This window comes from Cherax quadricarinatus, chromosome 72 (genome assembly GCF_038502225.1).
Source record: "Cherax quadricarinatus isolate ZL_2023a chromosome 72, ASM3850222v1, whole genome shotgun sequence".
Taxonomy (NCBI): Eukaryota; Metazoa; Arthropoda; class Malacostraca; order Decapoda; family Parastacidae; genus Cherax; species Cherax quadricarinatus.
In genome coordinates, this window is record NC_091363.1 from 16,060,530 (window position 1) to 16,073,941 (window position 13,412).

At 38.0% G+C, this 13,412-nt stretch overlaps 1 protein-coding gene across 1 annotated transcript in view; it reads right to left on the reverse strand.

Moving 5' to 3' along the window:
* LOC128701227 (zwei Ig domain protein zig-8) overlaps positions 1-13,412 on the reverse strand; it is a 279,488-nt gene that overhangs the window by 184,965 nt on the left and 81,111 nt on the right. The window contains exon 2 of the mRNA XM_053794806.2: positions 1,438-1,565. Coding sequence (XP_053650781.1) covers positions 1,438-1,565 — 128 coding nt within the window. The remainder of the gene's footprint in view (positions 1-1,437; positions 1,566-13,412) is intronic.

Genomic DNA, 13,412 nt, shown 5'->3' on the forward strand with positions numbered 1-13,412 from the left:
GCTGTTCAGCTTGTCACCTTATACTTACACGCATCCATCCTACCTGTGTTGTAAGAGGCGACACCGGGAGCAAGGGGCTAGTAACCTCTTCTCCTGTATATATTACTAAATGTAAAAGGAGAAACTCCACCCTGCCTCGGTGGGATACTCACTTGAAATACACTGTAATATAATAAGTAAATATAATGCATGTGCTTATTACATTATCATAGTTCCTTGATAATGTGAGTAGTCACGAAAGCGCTTGGAATTTCTCTATTCTTTCAGAGTGGTTGTTTTGCATATATATATATATATATATATATATATATATATATATATATATATATATATATATATATATATATATATATATATATGTGTGTGTGTGTGTGTGTGTGTGTGTGTGTGTGTGTGTGTGTGTGTGTGTGCGATTTTGGCTTAAATAGCAACGCTCTTCTTGCCGAACAAGGTATGCGAAAAGTACTGTTGACAGAGGAAATCTAGTTAGAGGTGTCCCCTCTTCGCATATAATGTGAAACTAATGAGGAGAATCTGAACAGGAGTAGACCAGAAAAGTTTACAAATAGATCTGGATAAGCTGAAAGACTAATCTGACGTATGGCTATTGGAATTTAATACTAGCAAATGTAAAGTTAAAAACATCGGAAGACAAAGACGACCTGAAACAGTAGGGATGGGGATGCAAAAGGCTGTAAACCTTCCTGGAAGACGACCTCGGTATGAGCTTAGTTTCGAGCTTTTCACCTGAGGCTCTTATCAACTGAATAACCGCTGGAGCAAATGCAAGACTGGCAAATTTAAGGGTAGCTTTGAGGAACATCGACAAGGAGGCATTCACAAAGGTAAGGACACTACACATCAGGCTCAACTTGGAGTATGCAGAGCCTGAATGGAACCCATATCGGGATCAGCATGTAAAGAAGCTGGAATAATACAAAGATTTGCAACGAAACTAGTCACAGAGTTGATCTTTGAAGAGAGGCTAGGGGAGCTTAACCTGACGACACTAGAGAAGGCCTACAGGTGACATGATTACTACGTACAAAATAGGGAGAATCTGTTTGAGAGGAGGGTCTCAGGCACACGAGGCCACAGATGAAAGTTCTGAGTACAGATGGGTCACGAGGATGTCAGGAAATGCTTCTTTAGCCTGAGAGTAGTCAAGAAGCAGAACTACTTAGCGAAGTTGAAGAGACAGAATTCATACATAGCTGAAGGAATAGGTATGATAGTGCTCATGCAGCGAAACGAGAGAAAGAACACGAGGGGCCAGCAGAGAAGAGGGGGAAGGGGTCAGGGGCTGAAACTCGACCCCCTGCAACCACTATTAAGATTTGCGAGTACACAGACACAGTGCCACTCAGGCTGGAGGCATGACGCTGGTACTCCCACTAGCATCAACTTAGAAAGACTGCACAATATAAAGTTACTCACCGACTTATCTCCGAGGTGAAGCACCACACAAGGCAGACGGGCCGTTTCTCCCTCCTGCACCGTCACCGTGGACTCCGCTGAAGCGAACGCTGGCCGCTGTCCTTGCTGGTCATCCGTCAAGCTTACACCTGCAGCACAGACGTCACGTGTTGATCTCTCACTCCCACTCTAGTGTTAAAGGTCATAAGTGGACAGAGCTATAGAGCCCTGCTGTCAACATGTTTTAAAGTGTCATGTATTTCTGTATAAACAATATATGTTGAAATAAATTTATATTGCATTGAGAAAGAGAAAGAGAGACAGAGACAGAGAGACAGAGAGCACTCGCTCACAAACAAATCCAATTTCATTCTGTATCCAATATTTGTGTTATTTAATGCAGAAGACAGAAAACAGCAGTGGTTCAGTACTACATCCAGGCTGTCTAATGATACATTTTAAACTTCTGTCTAGCTGCAACAACTTCAGGCTAGATAAGCGATGTGAACGTGGTAAACCAGAAGGCTGTCTCCTCTTACACTCCCTCTGGCTATACTGTCCTAAAAAGATAATTCATTAAAGATAATTATCATTCTGTACCTGACGGGGGGTGCATGAATACTCTCCTAAAAAGATAATTCATTAAAGATAATTATCATTCTGTACCTGACGGGGGGTGCATGAATACTCTCCTAAAAAGATAATTCATTAAAGATAATTATCATTCTGTACCTGACGGGGGGTGCATGAATACTCTCCTAAAAAGATAATTCATTAAAGATAATTATTATTCTGTACCTGACGGGGGGTGCATGAATACTTAATTGAAGAGAATGCTGTTTACAATATACATAAAAGATAACATTAAAATTGGCACTCGGCAGAATGCTTTTGAGGACATTAGCGCTACTGGATGATCTTGGTAGGTCGATGCTTTAGTCAGAGAAGTGACAGATACAGTTCATTCAGGACAAATGTGAAATTCTAATACCGGGAAAAGAAAATTATTTTGGTACTTTAAAACTAAATAGTGTAGATCTCAATTAAACTGAATAAGAAATAAGATTTAAGTGTCGTAGTCCAAAACGGGACAAGAGTGCATAAATGTTGGCAATAAAACTCAAAAAATTCTTGGAGTCACAACAAGAAGTATAAATAACAATACTTAGACTTAATATATCCATGATAAGACGTCATATAGCTTATGCTTCTCATTTCTGGTCTCCATATTACAGCTGACACATCTGTTTCACGAGGAACATCAGTCTATATTGCAATTACGTCGTAATGTTACCAAGAGGATGTGAGTGCTGCCCTCGAGGTTATAGCCACACTTCTGCATCCCTTTCCCAGTGTTTTTAGGTACTTAATATTTTTGAATCATATTTGCAATGCTAACTCTTCATCTGTTAATTTTAATAACTGAAAAGTACCCCAAATATAATCAAATATGTTCTCAATTTGTTATTTTTTCGATAGTGTATTAGGCATTATAACTGGTTTACTTGTTAGACTTTCGAACGTATCACAACAAACAGATGGTAGTAGACAATTTTAGCATAATCTGTTACAAATTATCCAATCCCAACTTAATCTAATATTAACCTACTCCAACTTATACGAGGTTATTTGCCCTGCTTCTTGACCCGACCAATAGTCACCTTAGCGACAGTCAGTCCATTGTTTTGCTCAACAAAAGATCTGTTAATCCAATGCTTGGCTAACCAGGAGGTTTATCATTCCATTAAATTATGGAACTCATGGCAACTGAATCAATGGATTTACAAAGATCCTGCTGAACAAATCATGTAAGGGAGGATGTATGAGGGATAATCAGGAAACTTGCTTGACGCTAGATAAGCCCAGCATCAGTATTTAGATAACAGGTGATAAGAGTATTTTCCTTTCCTCAGTACTGAAAACATTCATTTATTTACATTGCTTTACATCAGATGTTTCTCAAACTGCAACATTAACATATCCAAGTTATCCCAAGGCATCCAGATATACTAAAACACGTAGTAAGTATTTTTGTTAAAAATTTTAATTATTTATATTATCGTAATTCACTGAGAGAAATATCTATAAGAATCAGTAATTTGATAATGAAAACATCCATTTTAAATCCTTTTTGTAGAGATAGTTTTTTAAATTTCACTCGTTAATCTGATTTACAATTAAATCTACTGTTTTTGCACTAATAAATACATTACTAAAGTCAGGCAAACAAGGATATAAGAGGTGAGAGGTGCAAGTTTCTCAGTGTATATACACTGAGAGAATCACTAATTCCTATCGTCGGGATCAAAACATTTTTGACTTGTGAGCAGGTTAGATGCAACCTTAATTAATTGTCAACATGTAGTAGACAGGATTTAAACCAACATAACTAACTTAATAAATGAGGCAACAACTGAGTTTCCAACTTTATAAAAAGAATATCTCATGAACGATTTTCCACACCTCCCACACTACAAATACTGAAAGTTATTTAATAACTAGTTAATTAATGGGTTACAGCTTCTCTTTACACTAATTAATCATCGGAGAAAGTTAGTGCTGCCATACTGAAATATTTGACTGAAAGTCTACTTTTAAACACGAGAACCTTTCGTAGCCATAACAAAAGTGACAAAGACGGAGAACACCAATAAATATTACAGTTCAACCACGATTTAACAAGGAGAATTGTTAGGCGAGTTGTGAGGGCAACTGGCCGGGTCCTGATGGTCACTAGTGCCAGCACAATGCTTCTTGTCTCCTTTTTACATTTTTATTTAACTTTTTTTCAACCTTTAAGATCATTTTTGATCTTAAAGGTTGACCAGTTAATGTGTGACTAGTTAATGACTCTTGTCGGTCATAGGTTTCAATGTCTTAAGTGCGGGTTATCTGAATACAAATTCCCTATTTTTTTCAACATTGTAACGTTATCAGATACTTTTGAATATCGATGCTGTCACATATTTATGGAGTGCTGTGCTGTATATATTAGTGGCGTGCATATTACAGGTATTTTACAGAACATTAGTGTTGTACATTACAGGATTTTTGTACATAACATCTGTGTTGTACACATCAGGGTTGTATATGAGAGGTAGTAGTACTTAACATCGGTAATTGTGAAGGCTTACTCAGCCCTGTAACAACTTCAGACAGTATTACCAAGGCTGGCTCCTCCTCAGGAAAATTAATGAATAGATAAAGAAATAATTCACAAAGATAAACACTTCATTATTTAGTGATGTAAATATAAAACATTAAAAAATGAAGGTGTATCCTACTTGAAAGAAAAATGAAATGAAAAATTGACATTTGAATTCAGCGATAATATGCACAAATAAACTGGGGTGTCCGGTTGATGTTGACACCGTCTTTTAGAAATTGTATCCGTTGATGATGATTGGGAGGGGTCACAGGTGTTGGTGACAACCCAACGACTAGTTCTTCACAGAGTCTATAGCCTTGAATAGTCAGTCCAGGTGACAGGAACGCAGGTTCTTTACCACTGCGAAGATGAGGGGTTGTTGTCTGCGGTTGACTGTAAGTAATCAGGTAGGTAGATTATGAATGACGTCTCATGGGCTGTTTCAGTCCGTCTCCTTCAACACTTCTCGTTGGTTGGCAGGTAACCCGATCTGTCATTCCAAGCTGGAAAGAGAGACAGGTTACCCACTGCTTAAGAAATCACTCTCCATAAGTGCAAGATACTTGAAAAAGGTGGTGAGTACCGAAAAGTCTTATGTGGAGCTTAAAACTGAAAGGACTAAGTTCATTATTGGTCAAAAGTGAAGCTTTCCACCAATATCCACTAGAATAGGAGCAGAGGCTTTTAGTTACAGTTGTGCTGGGAGCTGAGTCGAGTGATTACTGTTTGGCCGGAGCCCCACACGTCACCTTTCGGGGTGGGAAAAAGGGGGGGGGGATAGCGGGAGCTAGACTGACCCTACCTTAACAGATAGGATCGGATCGAGGACGACGAGAGCTGTCGTAAGATGGGAAGGAAGAAGGATAAGGAAGGATGGAAATAACTGGAAAAGGATGGGGAGGAGGGGAAGAGGAGGAATCAAGGCAAGTGGCCCAACCACTTTGGGACATGTGGTACAAAAGTACTGGAGACGTAGATAGAGAGGCTTGACTGATGTCATTGCTTGGCTCACTAGGAGAGGATGGCGAAGGCAGCAGTAGGAGCTGGGAGTGTCAGAAGGCAGCAAGCAGGATGAGTTGGTTATGGTCTTAAACCGTTTATCAGTGCGGTAAATTGTTTTCGAGAGAGTTGTATCACACTTATGGGAGAGCTGTAGTAGTATTCGTTGGTTTGGAGTTGGTGGAGTATCTGGTTGTAGGTAGGGAATGGTCTTTCTTCGCTTTGGTACGATACAGTGTTGTCTTGGAGATGTTGGATGAGTTCTAGGCGAGACATGCTTGCAGGGTATAGCCTCGTGGTGTAGAATATGAGTCCTTTGTGTTTAACCCATGGTGTTCCAGGTAATCGACGTGAGCTAAGTAGAGAAGGCGGTGGTGGAGTAGAGGAAGGTGGTGTTGCTTCGTTTTCAACTTCAGTAGACGAATTAGAAGATGTTTCTGGTGGTAAGGCTTCTGATTGGTTGGATTCAGTGAGAGGTGGTGGCGGTGGAGGCTTCTCATTGGTCGTTGTTGGATTGACGTCACTAGTTGGTGGTGTTGATGGAACTTCTGCAGAAGAGTTGGCGATTAAGTTTTTGGTGAATTTGAGAATTTCTTCAGAAGGTGGAGATGCTGGAAATGTAAATGAAGGCATATTATTTAATGCAAATAACTCGTTGATGGTAGAGTTAAAGGATCCAGGTACAGCCATGTTCTGCATGTGAGCGTATAGTAAGCAGTAGTGGATCTTGGTTACGTCACATGTTGGAGGAGTGATGATGGTGGAGGCGGGCTGAGTAGATGCTTGAAGTAATTTTGTAGTGTTTGCTTGTATCTTTGCAATTGCTACATACGTTGTAGTGTTGCTTGTAGGTTTTTTCTTTGCTGCATCTTGTGTTTTCTTCATAATATCCTTTCATGTAGGACATTTTGCTGCCAGTGTATGGTGGTCATTACTCTTGCAGTTTAAGCACGTTGGTTGTGATGGAGCAGCAGCGTTGCAGGAACTGAAGGTGTGTCCCTCACTACCATATGTAGTGCAGAACTTCTTGTCTTTTACTGGACATGCTTTGGTGGTGTGATGGTATGAATAACAGTTCCAGCAATGTTGAATGTAGTGGTATCTCTCTGCTTCAATGTAGGTAGGACTGATATAGTAGTAGTAGACAGCAAGACCTTCGTTCAGAGCAGTGGCAGCCATGTTCACGTCGGTGAAGGTGACCTTGAGCATGGACGTTGCATTTGGGATTTTCGCAATGCTGTCAACAGTGGCCCAAGTATTTTGCGTCTCGATGGATGACTTGAGTTCAGCAGTTGATTGAGAAGTCAGAATCTTGTCAAGTTTTTTAAGGAATACTGATTTCCTTGCCCTGAGGGCAGGAGATGATGTAACAGTAAACCCTTGAGCAGTAAGAGTAGTGGTGGCTTCTGTAGTAAGTAACTTCTCTGCTTCAGCATCATCGTGACACACAACAATGAATGCTTCTTTCAGTGACAATATGGTGTTGAATTTTACTTGCAGTGCTCCTTGAACAATAGTTGCAAGAGCAATCTTCGTTGAATCATCAACGGTACCGTTTGTTGGTTTGATCTTTACACGATCTGCGTAGCTCATCGTGTAAGTCAAGGCGATGACAACGCTGGTAAAGGTTCCCCTCCCCAACGGGGATCGTAGGGAGACAGAGTAAGGAGAGCTGCTATGACCTGCCTGGGCGAGAGTCAAGAGCAGAATCCGAGTCTATTTTTCCTACCTTAACAAGCAGCCGGCAATCAAACTATCGTTACCATATACTCGCTCGCTACTCCTATCTGTTGAACTTTTCCCTCACAGTAATGAACATCTGAGTGTTATTGAAACGTCCCTGTCCTATATAACATCACTGTGCACAACATCAGTGTTGTATATAACATTAACGATATTTATGACATAATTTTTGTTCATAACATTAGTATTGTACCTACAATCATTGTTAAACATAACATTACTGTTGTATAAAACATCAGTGTTGCACATAACATTAGAATCGTTCTTGGTTTACTTTTTCAGTTCGAAATATTAAAAATAATTGCTAATATTATATAGATCACTGAGCTGAATGATTGAGGCTCGATCCTACTTTCATTCAGAGTGATTCAAGACATGTTACCTCTTTGTAATCAGTAGTATAAACATACACTTCAGTTACACGGCAGTAATTCACAATGAGAAAAGAAGTATAACCTAATCAACAAAGTCTCGTTTAAATAATGCAAGGAAAACCTTGTCTTGAGACTAGTAATGACACAGAAAAGAATTTGTAGTTTGCAGTTATTCGTTATTAATATTATCAACATTACTTTTTTGTGTTAGCCATTTGAGTATTTGATATACTCCTACCTGGATATTTGGTGGCTGAAAATCGTATATAACTACATCATGAGAGGCAGAAGTGATAGTGAGGTAGAGAAATATTTATTGCTGGAGTTGTGGTGTGAGAGTTGAGGAAGCAGTGTTCAGCTTGCTGACGGACACCAGTAATCTCCTTTTTTTTTAATCAATAGTTAAGAATTATGCAGTTTAGCTAGTTTTTAAATGCCTCAAAGCATATTTTTTTCGAATTCATTACCTGGAAAAATTCACAATTGATAACTGTATCGATTTTATCTCTATCTAATGCCATATATTTTTGTTTTCCTCCGAGTGTTTGTAGGTTCTTAATATATAAGCCACGTCTACGGCCCTATGCTGTACATTCTACAAGATTGATGGACTGAACACATCGACTCCAGGCTGAGGGATTGATTACCTGAAACTCCTCCTCTCCTTACGCCTTTCTACTTTGTATTGGACTGATGAAGCCACTGTGTGGCGAAACGTTTCCTGAATAAAGATTCCCATATGTTGCATAAGTGTCTCAATCTTCAACTTGTCGGTTTTTCAAACCATTCATCACAGGCTCTTAATAGCAGACGCTATATTATATTTTCCTTTTATTTATGTTTTGTTCAGTCAGCCTTTTATAAATGAGGCCATTATGTACCAGGCTGGATAGTGAATACATTTATTTAGTTCTTTAAGATGTTATTAAATTATAGTACATTATTAAATAAATTTATAAATTTAGTTACTTCATGTTAAGCGCTGAGCTCATGTGTGCCATTAAGTTCAAGGCGTCGTGAAGGCTCGATCCTCCATCTGCTGAGCACGAGACGCGCTTCTTGTACTCACCTATTCTTCAGTTGATTAAATAGATTTATTTTGCGTGTGTGTGTGTGTGCGTGTGCGTGTGTGTGTGTGTGTGTGTGTGTGTGTGTGTGTGTGTGTGTGTGTGTGTGTGTGTGTGTGTGTGTACCTACCTAACTGTGGTTGCAGGGGTCGATTCATAACACCTGTGTGAGTGCTTCGGATATCGTGTGTAATCATGTATAAACGTAAGTAAGTAAATTTACTTAGAGGATTCTTCACCTTTGTAACTTGTGAGTTCATTATCTTTGTACCTAGTTCAGCTATCAAAACTTTGCAGGCCCAGTCCCTGGACCCATTATATACCTCTGTAATCTGTAAATACCTTTGTAACTTGTCATGATTGTGACCAGACCTACCTGGAGTTCATTACTTTTGTAATTTGCTCAGCTATCAAAACTTTTGGGCCCAGTTCCTGGACCCATTATGTACCTCTGTAATCTTTTGACTATCGCCCACATCATGGGTATGGGGTGCATAATTAACATATTAAACTAACTACTGAGTGGCAAGAAAGTGGACCTGTATATTCCAGTGTTCTTTGATGTTATTGGTGCACAAAATAGTGTGACCAGGCATGGTATTTTAGTTGCTTGGCCTTGTTGATTAAGAAGGAATACTGATACAAACGTGAAGAATTAGTTTTCCCATGGATGTAGAGAAGATAGATGCATTTGTTCAGGGAGTATCCATGTTTCTTATGTCAGGGATTCCCAAAAACTCTTGTGTTTATTGAAAGGAAGTGTATAGTGTATTTGTAGGAAATTCAGAGGGTTCCAGTGAGTCATTACCCCTAATACAGAGAGTCCAGAATTTTTCTAAGCTAGATTCTGAAGGTAATTCCACAGAGCTCTGATAGTGTGTACTGACCTAGGTGTGTCATCTCTCTAGGTCAAGATTTCTTGGTTAATTTAGGTATCTGTATTCTTTTAGTAATTCCATTACTGGCAGTGAATTCCTGTACCCTTTATATTATGCCTCTGTATTTTTACGTCGGGACCTTGTATGTATATTTCGCGTGTAAGATAAAAAGGTCAGTGATCACTAATCAGATAGGAATTACAGTGGCTTGTTGATTTATATGGAACACTACTTCATTGATAAGCGTCTATTATATATTTCTTTGCGTCGCTGGAACATCGAATCTGTGAATATCTTTCATAAATATGTTAAGATTAATTACATCGTTTTTAGCAATAGTGAAATCATATATTCTGTTATTATAACTTGTGATTAAGATATTCGACTGTGATCTCTTCCTGTCAGTTTATTTACATAAAATTATGTACCATATTATGTAACATTGGTAAAAAAAATATTCTCTGGTGGCCTGGTGGTTAACGCTCTCTATTGGTGAGGGCCTGGGTTCGATTCCCAAAAAAACATATATTATGTTCCCCAAAGATGGGGTGGTACTGGTGTGGGTCGCATCCTGGGGACCTAAGTGGAATATTCCAGAAAAAGATGGGGTGGTAGGGGAAGTGGAATATTCAAACAGCTTCAGGAAGAAATCCAAATATTCTTCCTTGAAGCCTTTTTATCCACTTCTCCGAGGCTACGGGTCCCACAATTTGCACCAGAGGTGGACCCCATCCTATAATTATGTAATATTTTGAGTGTTGCAGCATATGTAATAAAGGTAATTTGGGTTAATTTTACAAGTACAGTCGCTGGAGGAAGAAAAAATAATCAGAGGATCATGTTTTTTTATATTTAATTAATATCATTCTTTAATTATGATCCTTTACCAGATAATAGCGAATAACCCATAGATGTTTAACGTGTTATGAATAATTAAATCTTTTTTATATCGGATTGAGTTTAAAGTTTGTGATCGACCAATTCCTTTCCCTCTTTTCTCTTGATAATAATTTCTGTGTTATAAATACTGACGGGAAGAAGGAAAGGGTCAATCACATATTATTTATATGTGATATACAATGATCTAAAACTTTTATGATTATGTTTATCTGCAAGAATGTTTATCATTATCAAAATAAAAGCAGAAGGGTGATAATAGGGTTGTGGGCGACTGTTGTGTACTGACAAACGTTCCACTAAACATCAAGGTCGCTCTTTCTTTCATATTTATTAATGAGTATATCTCAAAAACTCATTAATGAGATTAATACTTTATCTTTTGATCAATATTACCAGCAGATAAAGTCACCATGCATATTGTACATTGCATTATTCTGGATTACGTTAATATTGTTCCTAACATGAATGTTCCCATTACATCAGTGCTGAAAAATTATGTGTGTTGTACATTACATCAGCATTACAGAAAACATTTGTGTTGTAAGGTAAGACAGATATGCAACAGTTAGACAACTTTATTCCGAAACGTTTCGCCTACACAGTAGGCTTCTTCAGTCGAATACAGAAAGTAGGCAGGAACAGTAGAGATGTGAAGACGATGTAATCAATCTTCACATCTCTACTGTTCCTGCCTACTTTCTGTATTCGACTGAAGAAGCCTACTGTGTAGGCGAAACGTTTCGGAATAAAGTTGTCTAACTGTTGCATATGTGTCTTACCTTACAACCTGTCGGTATTGTATACCATTTTGATGTTCATAAAACATTTGTGTTGCACATAACATCGGTGATGTACATAACATCTCTCTTACACATAATATCAGTGCTATGCTGAAGTTTTTCTATAACTTCACTAAAGTTTTACAATAAAATAAATAGGTATAGTATTATCAAGTTTATTTTAGTATTAATTAATAATCATTGAAATCAAGCATTATTGTCTCTAGGAATGATAAGCTTTTAATACTTATTTATAAACAAGAGAACGTTATTTAGTGTCTCTTGGAATGATTAGCTCTTAATACTTATTTATAAACAAGAGAACGTTATTTAGTGTCTCGAGGAATGATTAGCTTTTAATACTTATTTATAAACAAGAGAACGTTATTTAGCGTCTCGAGGAATGATTAGCTTTTAATTCTTATTTATAAACAAGAGAACGTTATTTAGTGTCTCTTGGAATGATTAGCTCTTAATACTTATTTATAAACAAGAGAACGTTATTTAGTGTCTCGAAGAATGATTAGCTTTTAATACTTATAAACAAGAGAACGTTATCTAGTTACAACGTGAGCAGTATAAGTTACTGAAATGAAAAACACAAATATATATAACAGTTAAATCAAGACATGAGCAGGAGTAGTGTTGGACAAGTTGTGGCAGTGACCTCTGTGGATCTGAGAGACAGCAGTTCACGTTCACCATACTATCACCTCTACTCCTTTTTTTTTTTTAAGGAATAGAGGTGATGGTATTATGAGTGTCTCTCAGGTCCACAGAGGTCACTGCCACAACTTGTCCAACACTACTCCTGCTCATGTCTTGATTTAACTGTTTTTCATTTCAGTAACTTATACTTCTCACATTGTAATTAAATAACGTTCTCTTGTTTATAAGTAATAAAAGCTAATCATTCCTTGAACATTACTATATATATTTCAAATTCTTTGCCTGGAAAATTCACCTTTTTATAAATGACAATGCATTTTTTAAATATGAGTAATGCTGAATAAGCAAAATCTGTAAATTTGTTGATAAAAGCAAGAATTATTTCTTCCGAATAAGCTTAGTGAAAAATGGTTAATGCAGTAAAACAGCGAATATATATCTGAACATTACGAAAATATTAATATTAATATTAATATTAATATTAAATAAATTTAAACTTATCTATGTTACATCTAGTAGAATTTGGTTACAAAAATTTGGTGGTGTGTACATGAAGTTTCTGGTGGTGTTTACATGAAGTTTCTGGTGGTGTGTACATGAAGTTTCTGGTGGTGTGTACATGAAGTTTCTGGTGGTGTTTACATGAAGTTTCTGGTGGTGTGTACATGAAGTTTCTGGTGGTGTGTACATGAAGTTTCTGGTGGTGTGTACATGAAGTTTCTGGTGGTGTGTACATGAAGTTTCTGGTGGTGTGTACATGAAGTTTCTGGTGGTGTGTACATGAAGTTTCTGGTGGTGTGTACATGAAGTTTCTGGTGGTGTGTACATGAAGTTTCTGGTGGTGTGTACATGAAGTTTCTGGTGGTGTGTACATGAAGTTTCTGGTGGTGTTTACATGAAGTTTCTGGTGGTGTGTACATGAAGTTTCTGGTGGTGTTTACATGAAGTTTCTGGTGGTGTGTACATGAAGTTTCTGGTGGTGTGTACATGAAGTTTCTGGTGGTGTTTACATGAAGTTTCTGGTGGTGTGTACATGAAGTTTCTGGTGGTGTGTACATGAAGTTTCTGGTGGTGTGTACATGAAGTTTCTGGTGGTGTGTACATGAAGTTTCTGGTGGTGTTTACATGAAGTTTCTGGTGGTGTTTACATGAAGTTTCTGGTGGTGTGTACATGAAGTTTCTGGTGGTGTGTACATGAAGTTTCTGGTGGTGTTTACATGAAGTTTCTGGTGGTGTTTACATGAAGTTTCTGGTGGTGTTTACATGAAGTTTCTGGTGGTGTGTACATGAAGTTTCTGGTGGTGTGTACATGAAGTTTCTGGTGGTGTGTACATGAAGTTTCTGGTGGTGTTTACATGAAGTTTCTGGTGGTGTTTACATGAAGTTTCTGGTGGTGTTTACATGAAGTTTCTGGTGGTGTTTACATGAAGTTTCTGGTG